General features: G+C 44.2%; 1 protein-coding gene across 1 annotated transcript; it reads right to left on the reverse strand.

The window, feature by feature from the left end:
* Positions 1 to 5,599: 5,599 nt before the first annotated feature.
* Positions 5,600 to 15,933, reverse strand: chrnb3a (cholinergic receptor nicotinic beta 3 subunit a). Its single transcript, XM_037471606.2, has 8 exons — positions 15,639 to 15,933; positions 10,973 to 11,124; positions 9,195 to 9,239; positions 8,418 to 8,527; positions 7,480 to 7,993; positions 6,648 to 6,838; positions 6,173 to 6,374; positions 5,600 to 5,855 (listed from the first exon to the last, which is right to left on the reverse strand). Exons 1-8 carry the CDS (start codon positions 15,694 to 15,696, stop codon positions 5,724 to 5,726), a joined length of 1,404 nt encoding a protein of 467 aa, XP_037327503.1. The 5' UTR covers positions 15,697 to 15,933; the 3' UTR covers positions 5,600 to 5,723.
* Positions 15,934 to 17,779: the final 1,846 nt, after the last annotated feature.

Raw genomic sequence — 17,779 nt, forward strand, 5'->3', positions numbered from 1 at the left:
CCCACCAGTTGAGAAACACTGATTTAGATAACTTATTTCATATTAACATGTAAGAACTGGGTCCATCTCAAACTATGTGACAGCCGTCCAATGGGGTGTATTTTGCTGCATGTGGCCAGATGTTGTGATGCAGTGATTATCTGTTAGCTTGCTCATCTGTGCCACCTTTATCATCCTTGCGTCATCGCTCGCTGTTCTCACAACTTTTGTCCTGTTAGTCATCCCACATCTGTTTTCTCCTTACTTTAACCCCCTCTCCATATGCTGTACCAACTCATCCATTGCCTCCTCCTCCTTCTGCTCGACCTCACATCTCTCTTCACCCCCTCTGTTTCCTCTCATTCCCTTCGGTTCTGCCTGTGAGCATCAGATGATGCGTTGTCCTCAGGCCACTGCGAGAGCCGCCGCAGTGCCTCTCTGGTCCTCACAATATATCACTCTCTGCCTCGCTCGTTTGCATCATTCTCAGTCTTCAGTGTGTAAATTCCCGTCTCCCCTCCTCGTCTTTTCGTCCGCCTCCGGCTTCAGTCTGGACGCAGTAGTAGTGTACGTGTAGACTGCTATCAGCTCACATTAAATAAATGTCCTTTTGGTTCCGCCTGCAGGGATTGGAGTTGGTACAATGTGTGTGCATCTGTGAAAGTGTGGGTGTACCGTCTCTCTGTGCCTTTTTCTTAATGTGTACCTGTTTGTTTACTGTCCAGTCCACCATAATGTATAGAGCATCCTTTTCTAGTCCAACTAAAGGGCCCCTGTTTACTACATACTGTATATCTTGATTTATAACATTGTGCATAGTCATTTCGGAGCCCATTCCATTAATATCATAAACAAGTAAATAACATCTGGAGCATGATCATCAAGCATAAATATATGCTGAGGCGTATGTTCCAAATATGTTTCAGCATGCTTCACCGTGGTTAAACCATTGCGCTATTCATGTATGTGAACATACACTGCTTGGATGCAGCTTTCGCCAAATAACATTTTACCGGAAATGTCGTCACCTGAATTTCCGGCTTCCCTTGACTTTGTATCCCTTTTATATCGCGATTCAGCTCATTGTTTAGTGTCCTACAGCAGACAGCTGTTCTCAGTGAGACACTTCCAACAACCCAGCTCACTGGCTGGTGAACGCGGTGGAGCCTTTAGAAGCTGGAGAGAATCACATTTCCCTCAGAGGCTGGTGGAGACCAAAAGCAGAGCTAAAGATATATGCTTCACCTTCTAGTTGGTAACTTTTTCTGTCTGCTTTTAGGTGCTGGACAAGCATAGGTTTATTTATGGAAACACGGGCATGATAGCGGAGAGAGTGAACTATCTTACCGTAAAGCTTACTTTACGTCTGCTGAAAGCCAGATCAACGAGCTGAAAAATGTGGAATCTCTCTCCATAACTGAGGGGGAACTGAAGAGTTGGATGATGATTCCATATTGATTCATTTTTATGACAATTCTCAAATTGCTCATAGTCATTCTTTACCCTTTTTCTATGAATGTATTGATTACTGTGCCTATTGGGGAGATGAAGATTTAAAATCTGCTCTACTTTCAAGTGTGCAGTATTAAGATGTAAAATCTATAACCACCACTAACACAAACAACTTACCTACCAACCTCAATCACAGTTGCTACTCCTTCTCTTTTCCTCTTCGGCCTCTCAATCAATTCCTTTACTTTTATTTATCTTGTGTCTAGGTAACCTTTAACCCAAACTTTGACTTGTCATTACAGAAGACAAAACTAAAGGATGCTCATTCCCAGATCAGGCTGAATTTTCATGAAAGGGAGTACGACACCAAGAGACAGGAAGAGTAAGGCAAGCAGTTGAGCAGATTTGCAACCCATAAAAACAATATGACGTTGGTTTTACTGCCGCTCTTAGTTATGTACTTGGGAGACTATGAGGCTCTTACACACACACACACACACACACAGTTTGAATGTTTGACGTTATAAGTAATAGCTCGTAAGCATTGTTACTTTGGTCTTTGTCAGTTCAATCAGTAAGTGAATGCATGATCAGCTCTCTCCCTGAACCACAGAGCCTGGACCCAACCGTGTAACTTCCCTGTGGTGTACAACCAAGGGATGCTTCATTATGAACGAGACTGGCCTTGTGGAGAATGGGTTTTATCCTTTCCATCCAGATGAGTTTTAATTTTGCAGCAGTGATGACAAATGTGAGGCAAGCAGCTTAGTTTTTTTTAGTTCCCCAGAGATCTAATATGAACAGCTTTTCAATCTTTCCACTGCAACTCAATATCCTGTGTGAAAGCTCCACTGTAAATAAGCTTTAATTGTCTATTACAAGCCTGCGTGTCAATCAAGCATTGTTTTAAATGTGCGTTTAGTACGTTTTTTTAATGAACTCTTGAGGGGTTCACATCCGGCTCTGTCACAGTCCATCTGTCCTTGCAGGGACACTCACACAGACACCCGCTGTACCCTTCTAGTGCAATCCTCATTTTGTCACACCCAAACGAAGAGATACCTGCGTGCAAACACACACACACACACGCACACACACCTGTCGAGTTAGATATGCAACTTTAAATGATGAAGAGTGGGCTGAGATCAGACTGCATAAGTGCAGGACACCAGTGGAGAGACTTTCACTTAAGCATGCCAGACATATTTTATTAAGTCAGAGAACATACTCATGTCTCTTAAGAACTAGGCCACTATGTAACAATATTTGGTGGGTCGCTACTGCCAATAAATGGAAGGTTAGCAGCTTAGACGGGAAAAACTCAGCCAGCTGGGAAAATAAGTGTGTGGGTAATTAACAAGCAACTGTCCCCTTCTGTAATTAATATGATGATATGCACCATCCCACAGCTTTCAAGTTGGGAACGCTTACAGCTGATCAGAAGGGGGTGATAATGCTTCATGAGCTACACCCCACCACAGAACATATGTTCTTAAAGTCCAAAAATCAACATTATGGGCTTCACAGAGGATCTGTGTTTCCCTCCCTTGGATGTCAGCACTGCTGCTTTCGATATTAATGACTGCAACCTCTCCCATGCAGGTACTCATCTGGGTAGGAACTGTGAGTGGAGATACATCATTTGTGTTTTTAACAGCTAACGCGTTTCATTTGGGTGTGAATGTATTTTGTATTTGAAGTACTTCTCATCACATGATTACAGCCATTTAAACCAAATGAACTTTTAAAGAGATATTTGCTGCCGTCTAGTGGTGATAGTGTCTCATTACAGCCACAAACTAAATATAGGTTGGTCCACTTCATCTGGCAGTCCAAGGTGCTGCCTTAAAGTAATAGATTAACCCTAGGGCACTGTTGTTTTTCGTTTAGTAATTACCAAGCAGTTGGTTATGAATAGGGGGGTTGTATGAGGTACTTCTTTTTTGCCAGCGTTTTGCTTACATTAAACGGCAGTCTTCACGCCTCCCGATGTGAACAGATAAAGGCTTCAGTTGTCCATCACAAATACGTAAATATCCCTTTAAGGACTAGAATATTTAAGTATTTAGGTTTTGTTATCGCAAACAGTATTAACAAACAAAATAGCAGTTAAGCAATTAAACAAACACAAATTGCCATGCTGCAAACCTTTAGTCAACCGGGGTTGTTCTCCATATTTCCAGGTTGTTAGCATTAAGTGAGCCTCAAAAACAGAACTGGAATTTTTTTTTATTCGATTTTTTTTGGAATGATCATCGTCACTACAGCATTTACAGTAGGCTGAAGAACATGGCGCATGTGACACAAAAAAAACAAATTCTTTGAGTGAAATAATAAATGCCGGTGCTTATATTGACAATGTTGGAGTAATACAAACATGGATGATCAAATCATACTATGATAGCTATGATAACCTGCTTGTTGCTTTCATTCCTTGACAAGTGGCATCCATCACTACAGTTCAACTTGTCAGGTGTGTCGAGGGTGCAGGTTGAAGGCAGGCAGGACTCAGACGCAGGATCTTCAGAATGTGCTTTTTATTCTGCACAAAAACCAACAGAAGCCGAAAGAACGTGCACCAACAATGACTGACGTTAGACAATGACGCGACAGGGGACAACAGACACACGGGGCTTAAATACACAAGGGAGGTGCAGGTGATTGGACACAGGTGGAAACACTCAGGCAATCACAGGACAAGGCAGGAAGTGAAGTTAACCCAAGACCACAAGGAACATGAAACTTCAAACTAAAACAGGAAGAGAGACCAAACCGTGACAGAACCCCCCCCTCAAGGACCGAATTCCAGACGGTCCTAAAGGGGAGCAGAACCGGAGAAAATCAGACAAGGGGAGGGAGGGTGGGGACCCGACGATCCTGGACCGCGAGGGGAACTCCGGGTGATGGCGGCCATGTGTCGGGTCCTTCGGGGGGGGCGGCCGGAACGGCGGCCGGGCCTCAGGGTCTCGGGGGGTCTGGCGGGGCGGCGGCCGGGCCTCAGGGTCTGGGGGGGTCTGGCGGGGCGGCGGCCGGGCCTCAGGGTCTGGGGTGGTCTGGCGGGGCGGCGGCCGGGCCTCAGTGTCTGGGGGGGTCTGGCGGGGCGGCGGCCGGGCGTCGTCGTGGCGGGGGGCGCCGAGGCGGGGGGCGCCGAGCTGTGCGGCTCCGGCGTCATCGAGGCGGGGGGCGCCGAGCTGTGCGGCTCCGGCGTCGTCGAGGCGGGGGGCGCCGAGCTGTGCGGCTCCGGCGTCGTCGAGGCGGGGGGCGCCGAGCTGAGCGGCTCCGGCGTCGTTGAGGCGGGGGGCGCCGAGCTGTGCGGCTCCGGCGTCGTCGAGGCGGGGGGCTCCGGCCCAACCCCTGACCCCACCCCCCCTTCAAGGACCGACTTCCAGGCGGTCCCAAGAGGGTGGAAGGGAGGGGTCATGGTCAGGCGCCGCGGGGCCGGGACCGGGGGCGTGGTTATCGGGGCTGGAACGGGCGCTGGCGGGGTTCTCGGGGCAGGAACGGGCGCTGACGGGCGTCTCGGGGCCGGAACAGGCGGAGACGGGGGTCTCGGGGCCGGAACAGGCGGAGACGGGGGTCCTGGGGCCGGTTCAGGCGGAGACGGGGGTCCTGGGGCCAGTTCAGGCGGAGACGGGGGTCCTGGGGCCGGGGGTCCTGGGGCCGATTCGGGCGGAGACGGGGGTCCTGGGGCCGGTTCGGGGGGAGACGGGGGTCCTGGGGCGATGGTGTCGTACAAGCCCTGGATGTGGGCGGCCAGCTCCATCATCTGCTCCCAGCGTGCGCTGAGGACTTCCCAAAACGGGTCTTTAACGTTGAACCCTGCTGAGTCCTTCGGTGGTCGCGTCATTCTGTCAGGTGTGTCGAGGGTGCAGGTTGAAGGCAGGCAGGACTCAGACGCAGGATCTTCAGAATGTGCTTTTTATTCTGCACAAAAACCAACAGAAGCCGAAAGAACGTGCACCAACAATGACTGACGTTAGACAATGACGCGACAGGGGACAACAGACACACGGGGCTTAAATACACAAGGGAGGTGCAGGTGATTGGACACAGGTGGAAACACTCAGGCAATCACAGGACAAGGCAGGAAGTGAAGTTAACCCAAGACCACAAGGAACATGAAACTTCAAACTAAAACAGGAAGAGAGACCAAACCGTGACACAACTAGACATTTCAAACCATTCTAAAATAAATATACAGTGAATGTTGTATTGAGTTTCTTTATGCCGTCAAACAAAACAAACAGAAAAAACAACGGAGCCATTATTCAGAGTTTGTGTATGTTTGTCCATCAAGGTGTGCTGAAGTACATCTGCAGAGCAGGAGTGAAGATTAGAACAGTTCCCAGGATCGACACTGTGAGGAAAGCCCACAGGAGGATCCTGTCCAACACCTGAGCCACGAACTTCCAGTCTTGAACAACCTGAACGAGACATGGAGAGAGATGTATACAGACAGACACACACAGCCGGGACAAAAAGGAACATTGGCATCAAGTATATAAAATCTTAAGCCTTGACATTTGATCAACTTCCAATCAATTCATCCTTGAATCCGAGTAAACGTTTGTGAATTATTCAAAGGGGCTGCTGTAATACTATATTGACATGCAGACAGAAAACCCTAAAACGTATTGCCACAGGCCCCGGCTGTCGCCAGAGGCACAAGAGGCGTACGCATGACAATAGAATGTAAAACGACACGCAGACAAAGGCTTTCATCCCGTGTCTGCCGACTCACCTCTCGTATGAAATGCTCCTTTTTGATGTGACGGCTGATATAGCGGACGGAACTTGTGGCTTTCTCCAGCATGGCCAGCCAGGCTCTGTTCTCCTCCTCCTTCCCCGAGGCGGGGCCTCTGTGGCCAGGAGCTCCTCTCCTTCCCACACCTCTACGGGTTTTCAGTTCTGGGCTGTGCATCTCCATATCTTCAAAGTGGTATCTGAGGAAGTTGATACTAGCTTTTTAATTTTATTTTTTTGCATGATTATCTTCTAATTGGTATTGGCAGATATTAGAGGAGTGAGCATGGGTGGGTCAGGAGCTAAAAAAAGCTACCTCAAAGTTACATCTTGCTTGTTTTACCCAAACAAAAACACTAGGGCCAAAAAAGGGAAATTTAGCTTTTTCAGGAAGGCAATTATTAGGCTTATGGATATGCTAACTCTTGGACACTCAAAAGGTTGACCCGTCTCTACGATCAATCCTATGTTACCTGTCAGTATGCCCCCTCATACACAGCAGCCTGGGCAGTCTCTGGAGGAACAGGCTCTTTACCCAGGGGGCCATGGGGTGGTAAGTGGAAGAGGAGCGGTGGTGGACGTTAATGACGAAGACGGTGACGATGATGGAGAAAGTGACGAAGATCATGATGAAGAGCAGATATTCTCCGATCAGTGGGATTACCTGGTGAGATAAAAAATGTAAAGCTTACTGAATCAGTTTTACAGCCGACTGCTTGACACGTGTGTTATTTCTACAAGAGGCAGATAAGAAGGTAAGAACTATTTTTTTTTTTTTTTTAAATACACATTGACTGGTCTTCACAAACAAGCTACTTAATGCTAGCGCCTAAATCCCACAAGTGCAAGCAACCAATAATAAATATGTCAACTTTACGGTAACACCAAAGGTCAGGAAATGAGATCACAAAAGTCAGTAAGATTCATTGTTTCCATCAAAGTATAAAATGTTGACTATACGGTGGATTAGATTTCAGGATCACTAAACTAATGTCCTTGATAGTGTCTATTGCTCTTTCACTCATTTTTACAATGCATTTTGGGATAAATTGTACTAATAATAATAAAATAATACTTATGGTGCATAATAAGATGACGTGCCTAGACGTGTCTGACGGCACTAGCTTCTTACAGTAATTGAGTTGACGTGCAGTTTATGCTGCAGGTGATTGAGAGGGCTGTGGTTATGATCTGGACTTAATACGATTAAGATTACAATTAGGATAGCTGAACAGAAAAAAGAAGGATAGATTAACTTCAAACTTCAAAATAGCTTAGATGGCTTGGATGTCAAAGGGAACCCACTTTTGAAGATGAAGGGATGATTTCTTCTATGACAAGGAGGAAGACAGTGAGCGACACCAGCACAGAAGTGGAAAGTGACAGTTTCTCCCCTTCGTCGGATGGCAAATAAAACACCAGCACAGTTAGAAAGGAGAGGCCGAGGCACGGGATGATGAGGAAGAGGGTGTAGAACAACGGCAATCTCTTCAGGATGAAAGAGTAGGTGACAAACGGGTACCAATACACCTCATCCCTCCTGCTTCCCCGTTGTCCCGTTGCGTTAAGGATTTCCCACTCCCCGTTGTCAAAGAAGTCTTTGCGGTCCACGTAGTGATCAACTAGAACCAGGTCCACCATGTTCCCATCGTAAGTCCACGAGCCAAACTTCATTGAGCAGTTCTGCCGGTCGAAGGGGAAGAAGGTCACGTCCATGGTGCAGGCGGACTTGTAGCTGGCGGGTGGAGTCCATGTTATGGTACCGTCCCAACGCACAATGGCTTTGGTCATCAGGGATCCCTCAAAGCGCCCGTCCGCACTGGGAGAACATGAGAAGGGCAGAGAAAGGATAAGGTGGTAAGGACTTGATAGAAAACAAACACACCAACGTGTTGTCTGTTAAAGATGTATTAATAAAATATGATTTTACGATGATGTTCTAAGTGACATAGGACAAGAATGACATACATTTCACCCGGCAATCATTGCATAGCTGTTCTTGAAAAATAATATTCAAGGCAACATGAAAGTATTCATTCAATTCAATAGGTTTTTATTATTGTCAATTAAGTATTCGTTTTTAAAACAAAAAAACAGGCGTATTTCCTGGGTGGAATACCTGATCAACCTAAAAGGGCTTGCTAAAATGAAGCATCAAGGGAAGGAATATTGATCTAACTCAATGAGACGTACCAGAGCCTCCGAATGTGCTACTAATGCGTGCAGAGTGCTGCATAACTCACTTTTCATACAGGACGATATCAGGCAGCCAAATAGTCTCTGAAGGCACTCTGATGGAGGTAATACCGCCATAGTCATCCGGGTTCCACTTCAGCTTCAAGTCAACCCACTCCTTTGAATAGATAAATAACAGTGCATGATAAGTGACATGATTTGACACAAGACTACACCAAGCAAATGGAAACTATCTTTTTCATTGCTTCATTGTCCCCAGTTTGCCTTGTTAGTGGCCATATGTGTCTTTGCTCTAATATTTTGTTGTTGAAACCTTTTGGGGCAGTGTTTCACTATTATACACAACGTCCTGCCAAGGAGAACGTTTAAGAATGCACTGAAGAATCAACATACACAAGCATTTTTTGATATTTGTTATCAAGCATCTTTGCTTTAATCAAACCAATCATCTGCAATTTTTTGCATTTCTTTAGATATTTAGAATATCTGCAATTTCATTTTGATTTTTCAGAGTCAATTTTGTCTTGTGTTTATATTTGTATATAGCAATTCACATTTTACGTGAATCTATCCAACTGGTGGGTTAACATTTGTTAACTGTTATCTGTTTTAATTGTCTTTAAGTAATATCATGGACCCAAATATATTTCACATTTAAATTTTATATTAGCTACCACAGCATTTTGGAGCTAATTCATCTTTTAAAATATTTAGCAAACAGTTCAAATAACCTTAATCTACTAGGGAGAACCTAAAATGTTGCACACTTCACAAATGTTAAAATAGAACATAACAATTTGAATATGCCGTTTTAGAGATGTTACCTGCCAGAGCCAAACATTTGTAGTCATCAGTTGGTTTTTTTCATCCTGTAGGAAAACAGGGAAGAGGTTTTGTATCACTGGTATAGTACATGTTAGTATGAAAGGTGAGATGTGGAGGAGGAGGTGAGGAGCAAGCCAGAATCTGGAAACAAACGGTGGAGATAAGAGAGAAAGAACTTAAACTTAATAAAATAGATATATTTGTTCATAGTGGGTCAATTGCTTCTCTCGCTTGCCACTATGTAACCACACTGAAACAGCTTGAGGGTCAAGTGACTTTCTTCAGCACACATCTACAGAATTTAGTGAGCGAGAGAAGCACAAGATACAGTGATCAATATCGCCGGCAATACTTTAACAGGCACAGCAGCCTCATTTGCTTAATTAGTATCTGTATATAAAGTATAAAGAAACTAGAGATAAATGCACAGAGAGAGGTTAAAAGACAGTAATGAATTTCTGAAGTCATAAAAGGATTTTTATTATGGAGTACAGTTTTGTACAGGAAAACCTTTGAAGAAACAAGAGTTAAACTGCAGATGAAAGAAAATCTATGGAATAGTTAATAAAGGTCTGCTACAGAGGCGCTGAGGAAAACCTGATTGCATTACCATCCGCTAGGAATCCAAAGTGATCCAAGGTGGGGGTAGGGGGGGGGGGGGGGGGTTTCATCACAGTAACTCAGCTAGAATACCACACGATGGCACTCTTCTAAAGGTTTGTGTGACCCTTCGTGGAGTTGTGGGAGCAGCTGGTGTGTGTGATTATGTGTGTGTGCCTATGTGTGTGTGCACTCGTGCATGTGTGAGTGTGTGCCCTTCACATCACTTTAGACCACAATTTTAACGATGCTTGATGCTTTGCTCTTTCTTTTGTTTTTCTCTTGGCCCATTTAAATGAGCTATTTATCCTCATCCCTTTCAGTATCCTTGTTTTTGCTCACACTTTTATTCTCAATTCAACTTCTCTACTGTACTTCCATTGTTGGCCATACTTAATAGCTTCTGTCCAATCCGGATCAGATGATGAGGCATCCCTGAACCAAGTTTACTTGTTTTCATGCACTCAAAACTTCCCACGACTCTATTTTTTAAAAACAATCACCCGTTGTGCCAATTCTTATGAGTCTTAGTGATGGTCAGTTTCAATTTCCCCTCCGTCTTCCTTTACTCTCTCATTATAATTCAAATGTAATAGCCACACTAAGATGAGAAGACCGTAACAAGATTTGAGTAACCATTTTACAAATGGAATTGTATACTCATTGAGCATCTTCAACAGGTACACAAAGAGAATGTTTGCTGTGTTGATCTTCTGAAAGCGTCTCTATGTCTGGTTCTGCTTTGCTCAAAAGCACTCGAGATGTGATCAATGCTTTGTACTTTTAAAATTACCCCCATCCATCTAAGATGAATGTAACACATGGACACAGCCACACAAGTCTTTCTGATTGGCTTTTCAAAGGTCAGCCCATCGATTCTCCTCCCTTTGTTCTGTCTCTGTCAATTGGACTAAAATACAAAGTAATTTCAGAGATGAGAGAGAGAGAGAGAGAGTACTACACATATAAACCTATTCCCTTTCCCATCGGATTAAATTACGGGAACCTTAACAGTACAAACAGGCCTTAAAGAGGACAGTAAAATGCAAACCGATATTTCATTAGGTTGTATTCCAAAAAAGTAGAATTCATGCGGGTAAACAGAACATGAGGATGCAGAATGTTCTTCTAGAAAGAGCATCCTGTGAGTTTGGGTGTCCCAGTGTTGTTTTCTCACCACATCAACCAGCTGTGAGATCTTCAGTCCAAAGCATACAGTGATGGTATCATTAGAGTGTAGGACAGGCCGCACCCACTTCTGGTAACCTCTGAAGAGGTTCCTCAACAAGGAATCCTCCATCTCGGCCAGCGACACAGAGTCCTCCTGCGCTGCAAAGAGCAAGAGAATAGAATATAGATGAAGAGTAAGTAGAGAAGAGGTTAGTTTGGTAGATTATTCTGTAGTAATGCTGCTTTTCTCATTGGCAATAAACACAAATTACAACCAGATCTGGTGAGAAGGTTTTTTAAGTCTTGCAGATATAAAAAATGTGTATTTTGAGCTGATGTCAGGGAATCATCAACGTTGTTGAAAGGCATTCTGGGGGATAGACATCCACAAATGCCAACCTCATGTTGGTGCTAGAAAAAAGTCAGAGGATCTCCAAAGTTGTTAGGATTCATCCTCTGGGTACCATAAGTATCTGTTAAAATATCACCAATCCATTTAATGGCTTTTGAGATATTTCAGACTAAGGAACATCCATTCAAAACATATACTACAGTATCTTTCTTCAGTATTATGTAGTGGTATTATATATACAAAATTTAAAATGCCACTTAATCAAAGCATTTGACAAGTTTTCATTACATACAGACACTGTAAGGGGAACATATATTTAGTAAGAAATCCAAGATTAAATGTGGATGTTTTCTCTAAAGTCTAAATATGGATGATGCGGATATGGATAATGAGGTTTTGTTTTGGAGGAGTAGCCATCCCCATAATGTAAATCAAATTTAGAAGTCAGTAGTAGCTGCAAGGCTGTTGCAAGGGAACCATTGTGATGGGTCTCAGGGAAAATAATGAAAAATAAAGTCACTTATTTAATTGTTTTTCAAAGGCAGCTTTATCCTTTTAGAAGCGGTGCATTTGTCAGCTGTTTCTTACATCTTCGAGAACATAAAAAGACACGTTAGTTCGTGTATGGAAAAAGTGAACCAGCTCCCCAGAGTCTAAAGAGCAAGTGGAGGGAAAAATTAAGTCGGGGGCCTAGAGTCAGGCACACACAAACACTGCCAACCCCGGACTGACAGCTGGCCATGGCCGAGCGGATGCATCTCAGCTCCCCGGGCTGACAAAATGATCATGCTGACATGATCACCTCAGACAGAACATTCGCCAGGGGAACCAAGCTGAGCTCGGAGCGCGTTATGCAGCCAGGCACGAGACATAATAGTCAGTTGGAGAGTGACGAACACTTTGGGCAGGAGACATTGAAGGAACAATGCTTTCACTTCGTCAGTCACTCGGTCAAGAGCAGACAGCCGGTAGATATCAGGTCTCTCAGCTACAAAAAAACATTGATCCAGTTTGGTTTAAGTCAGTACATCACCCGAGATTTCTCAGTGGCTTTAAGTATGCACGCTTAATTTTACTGACAGCAGGCAGGCTCATGAGAAACTAAATGTCCTGTCCAATTGTCCTTGGGCAAGACAACACACTGCTTCCCTGTTACTCATTATAACTCATGGAAGATGCGGTCGACAGCAGCATTTGCTGGGCGCTAAGAGCATTATTTGGTATTTATACTCAAGCTGCACAGCAGAGGCTCCCTCAGTAGCTCTATCAACGCTCAGTGGTGAGTCCTCTACTCTGTTAAGAGGACGATATTTGGCACTGCCAATGGTAGTGTTGCACCAGAGAAGGTGGCTGATGGACAGAAAAGCACAGCTGGAATCAATAGCCACTCTCAAACAAGGGGATTGGAGCAGAGGAGTGGGGCGAGCTGATAAGGGAAGGAGTGAGACGGAGTAACCTAGAGCAATTCCCTTCAGTAAGTGAGAGGAACTGAATAAGGGGGCAGGGAAGCGGTCGGTACAGAAGGCAAAAGGGATGTTTTTCTGTCTCCTGACATCTTTGTTTTTGAGTAGTACCATATTTACAGGTGTGGTTCTCGTCTATCAGAAGGTGGGAGAAATATTCACTGTTTATCTGTTTTCACACACACAAACACACAGTGTTTAAGTCAATCTGCTTTGCAGTAGAACAACACACTTAGTCAGTGCATTAATAATTTCCTTCTGTTTGAACAGAAGTTCTCTGGATCCTGCTCACCTAGCGTTGGGCCTATAATGCACTTTGTTTCATCTTGTTGTCTAATTCTCAGCGGATTGGGGAAGAATCAGTTTCTTCAAAGAACCCGTCGCTCGGTGGATTAGAATACAAAGACATCACTTGGGTACGTCTTGAGTTACATTTTGATCCTTTTCGACTATTTAGTGCAGTAAGAAAAACATGTATTACGTGCACGTGCAAACTCACAAACAAACAACTTCCAATAAAAGTGCATTCTTCATTTAAGAGAGACATAGGTAACTTCCTTTTATCTGACATTAATTAGAAACATAGGTTTTTAGGTGGGATAACAGGCTGCCATGCAAGGAAATGAAAACCAAGCTGGCTTAAGGCTGCTTACACATATTTGTACCCTTATATCCCCTTTCTTCAGTCTACTACGGTTTCCTTTGTGGAAATCTGAAATGAAACTACCAGCCTGTTCAGATTCAGATTACCTTTCATTGCATCAGATCCCATGTAAAGCACAGTTTGTAAGGGCTTAAAAAGGCCCGTCGATACACTCTTCCTATCTACCATGCAGGAAGCAGCTCTGTCTCATAATCACCATCAACAAGAACACAAGGGCCAAGCTAACACCACAAGGATAGATTCCTCTCCAAGAGCCGGCCTGCTCCCTCAGATAGAGACTGATGCTGTCTGTGTGTGTTTGTGTTTGTGTGGAAAGGACCCATCCTATTGATTAGAAAGTAACAGGGGGGGGGGGGGTGGGATTCGGAAATTAGGATGCATTAATGTGTGTCTGTGTGTTTAGAAATTCCCTATACAGATGATATAACAAACTATTGTAGTGTGTGTGTGTGTGTGTGTGTGTGTGTGTGTGTGTGTGTGTTATATAATGATAAGTAAGGCAGAGAAACTACAGTGTGCAGATTATTGATACAGACACAGGCTGGTCCAGCATTCAAACAAACACTGTGCCATCTTCTCATTCTAAACCCCCCATGGACGACACAGCGGTCCGATCACCTTGTCCCATCCACCATCTGTTCACTGGAGAACCGCAGCAGGATATTCGTAGCTAGGGGGGTGGTAAAAGAAAATAGGGAAGTTTCTTTTACTCTCCACAGGAAGATATTCTAACTTTGTGTTTTTGCCTTTTCTAAAAAGATGTTTCCAGACTTTTGGAAAAGGGGATGATTTGGAGGCAAGAATGCAGAGAGAATAAGGGAGGGAAACATGCGTTACAATCTAGGCTGCGCCACTGCTCATCGTGCAACATATTTACCCATAATGCAACAGGACAGATATCTCTAGGGGATGTTATTATGAATCCTGCTGCTTTCCCTTGGGCACTCAGGCACTGACATTGGCCAGGCGTTCATTCTCTACAAGGTACCAGTAACTTGATTAGTTGAGGTCTCTTGCCCTGACCAACGGCTATCCCGACTCTAACTACTCACGGTCAATGTCCAGCCTTAACCAATCATCTCTTCCTGAACCAATTACGCAGGGCAGGTCTTGTTAAGAATGGAGTGGATTCATGATCATGTCTGTGGGGAAGCCAAGACTTTTCAAATTGGTAAACCCCATTAGTCCCAATGCCCTCGAGGCAAATACCGTGGTGTGTATATATTCCAAAGACATGTCCATTCACGCTTGACTGAGGCACCATTGACAGCATGAAATGACCAGAGGTGACCGCATGTGTGCTATGGTCCTACACCTTGTGTTTAGGAACCACTTTTAGAGAAATCAGTTAGTTATCAGCAAGTAGACCAAAATGTAAAAATGCCTGCATATAAAATTGAGATGTTGGCATTTAGCAAGAGCAAAGTGAGAATGTATTTTGTAATTTGGGTGAACTGAACATTTACAAGCTGAACATGGCATCATTAGCATGGCATGCCGACCTGTCAGGTGACATAATTCCCTTGAAGGAAGCTCCCTGTCAGTTTAAAATGCGATTCCTCCTTAACTTTACGGTGGATTGAGGGAGTCTCGGACAGATAATTGTTCCTCTGAAGGTTACAGATTAATCGTTTTCATCAGATTGTCACTAATTAGCTCTCCTGCTCCCTTTCATAAGCATACAGCATGATATACATAGATGTACAGGATGTGCTGCAGAGAGCCGCCCCATCTAGAGAGTGGTGTAAATTATGTACAATAAACCGACAGCAATTCACGCACACGCACACGCACACACGAATTTTGACGTTTATTGTGCCATATTGTGCTCTTGCAGCGTGATGTGCAGCAAGGCTCAGTGGCTCATCCCCCCCCCCTCAGCAAATCTCCTCTCAGCTGACCCCATCACTTCGTCCCGGGGCGTCCCGCACGATTACAAGTACAACCGCACCTGATTCACGCGACATGACATTAGAAGCATTGGGCAGGACGGAGGACATGGCAAATAGCGTTGCTTCACTCTGGGGGGGGGGGGGGGGGGGGGCTGTTTAGATCACGCAACAGGACCCCAAATGCTCACAAAAAAATCCCCAAAATGCGTTGGGTACAAATGTATCTCAAAGTTGAGATGACAAAAAAGACACGTAAAAGATACATAGCTCGGCTTCAACAGTTGAGTCCGTCCGATCCTTACCTTCCCCGGCAGCCTCCCCGAGAGCAAGACAACACAACACCGCGACGGCAAACTTCATGCTGCCTCCCGTCGTCTACTGCGCCGATCAGGTGGATCCAGGGCGACGATCAAATCATTTACACTCCCTCAAACACAGTTTGCGCGACCTCCTCCTCCGACAACCGAAACCACAGGAGGAGCCGCTCGTCGGCGGCTCTGCGCAACGCGGTACGCCTTCACGCTGCCGAGCAGCAACAGCGCTTCACCGCCTTGTTCCGACGTCGGTTCGGTTTCCCCGCAGCTTCTTTTCCGCGTGTTTTTTTTTTTTTTTTTTGTAAAGTGATCCAGCGCGGAGATGGCCCGGATCGAGGGTGGGACGGAGGAGGACGAGGGGAGGACGTGGACTGCGGAGGCAGGACGGGTCCCAACCAGGGAGGGGGGGGGGGGGGGGGGGGTAATACATAAAAGGACGACAGAAAGAAAGACGAGTAGATTGATATGATTAAAACAACGAGGAAAGGTCTTGCCGGATTTAAACGAGTAGGATCCAATAGAGCAAGTGGGCTTCAAAAGGATTACTTTGTTTCAGCCTGGACCCCAAAGGACGAGTAAAATGTGGCCCCCGTTTAGTTGCTTGTAGGATTACAAATCAAGTCACTGCACAAAACAAAAAATAAATAAGCAAAGTTTGATTTGAACTAGAAAATGCATTTCCTGCTGAAAATGCGTTGGAATGCAAAAAGCTGAAGTTAATTTCAAAAAGTTGCTTAAAGTACAGAAATGAAACAAGCTGAAATTATTCTAAATATTGCTGAAAGAATAGAAAAAGCTGAAATACATTTTAAAATGGCTGAAAATACAGAAATGAGTAAAGCTGAAATGAACTTGAAACAATTGCAAAAAAACTGAAATGGGAGAAGCTTCTATGAATTTGAAATCACAGAAATAATAAAAGCTGGAATTAATTTCAAAAAGTTGCTTAAAATGCAACAAGCTGAAATTATTTTAAACATTGCTGAAAGAATAGAAAAAGCTGAAATACATGAATGAGAAAAGCTGAAATGAACTTGAAAGAATATCAAAAAAACAGAAATGGGAGAAGCTTCTATGAATTTGATATCACAGAAATAATAAAAGCTGAAATTATTCTAAACATTGCTGAAATAAAAAAGGCTGAAATACATTTAAAAATTGCTAAAAATACAGAAATGAGAAAAGCTGAAACGAACTTGAAAGAATTGGAAAAAACAGAAATGGGGGAAGCTTCTATGAATTTGACAAAATACAGAACTAATAAAAGCTTAAATTACTTCTAAACATTGCTGAATCTTTTTCATTCAAACTTAATGAACTTGTACACCGCTTTGCTAGTCTTCTGACAACTCAAAGAGCTTTAATACTAGATGACATCTCTCACTCATTAATACACTGATGACACAACCTACCATACACAGTGGCACCTGCCCATGTGCACAGAATAAACAAGACAGGAGAAGATCCTGGCAACAAGTCAAAATAAAATATAAAAACATTTTGCATGGTTGGTGAGTGCCTCAAAAGTTTGCAAATAGTGTAGAAATTACTGAAAGCTTCGTGGCGGTCCCATCAGAAACGCCCCTGGATACTTCCGGATAAGTTAACCGTCATGTCTTGATGACGTCATAAAGATGCGCGGTTTTGTGAAATAAACATGGACGCATACAGCGCCAATGACTAATACAAGTACTACGTGTTTCACTTGGACAATTAAATGTTAGTGGACACACACAAATACTACAGCCCCCATCTCGATTACAATTGTTCACTCCTCAGTGCGCAGTTTCGCCCACCAGCGAACCCCCTCCTCCCCCCTAACCCCGGCTGGTCCACCGTAACTTTTGACGTGCTTATTAACTGACGGACCTTCTTGCGGTCCGATGAAGGTTATTAATAGTATATTAAGTTGACGCTCTGTTGTGTAAAATAAAGACCAAACGATCTCCTGTCATTCGCGTAAGAAAACAAACTCACGTATCTGCAGCTCAATCCCCGAAGGAACAACGTCACGCCACTCCCCGTAACTTTTGACGTGCTTATTAACCTACGGACCTTCTTGCGGTCCGCGAAAAGGTTATTAATAGTATCACTCGCGTAAGAAAATAAACTCACGTGCCTGCAGCTTA

This window comes from Pungitius pungitius, chromosome 9, assembly GCF_949316345.1.
Source record: "Pungitius pungitius chromosome 9, fPunPun2.1, whole genome shotgun sequence".
Lineage (NCBI taxonomy): Eukaryota > Metazoa > Chordata > Actinopteri > Perciformes > Gasterosteidae > Pungitius > Pungitius pungitius.

What these genes read in the sequence shown, in the direction of transcription:
- chrnb3a (XM_037471606.2), bottom strand. Translation starts at nt 15,696, where the DNA reads ATGAAGTTTGCCGTCGCGGTGTTGTGTTGTCTTGCTCTCGGGGAGGCT. An exon ending in CAAATGTTTGGCTCTGGCAG is followed by an intron (nt 8,528 to 9,194) that starts GTAACATCTCTA and finishes ATCTATTCAAAG; the next exon opens with GAGTGGGTTGACTTGAAGCT. An exon ending in ATGAGGGGGCATACTGACAG is followed by an intron (nt 6,375 to 6,647) that starts GTAACATAGGAT and finishes CAACTTCCTCAG; the next exon opens with ATACCACTTTGAAGATATGG.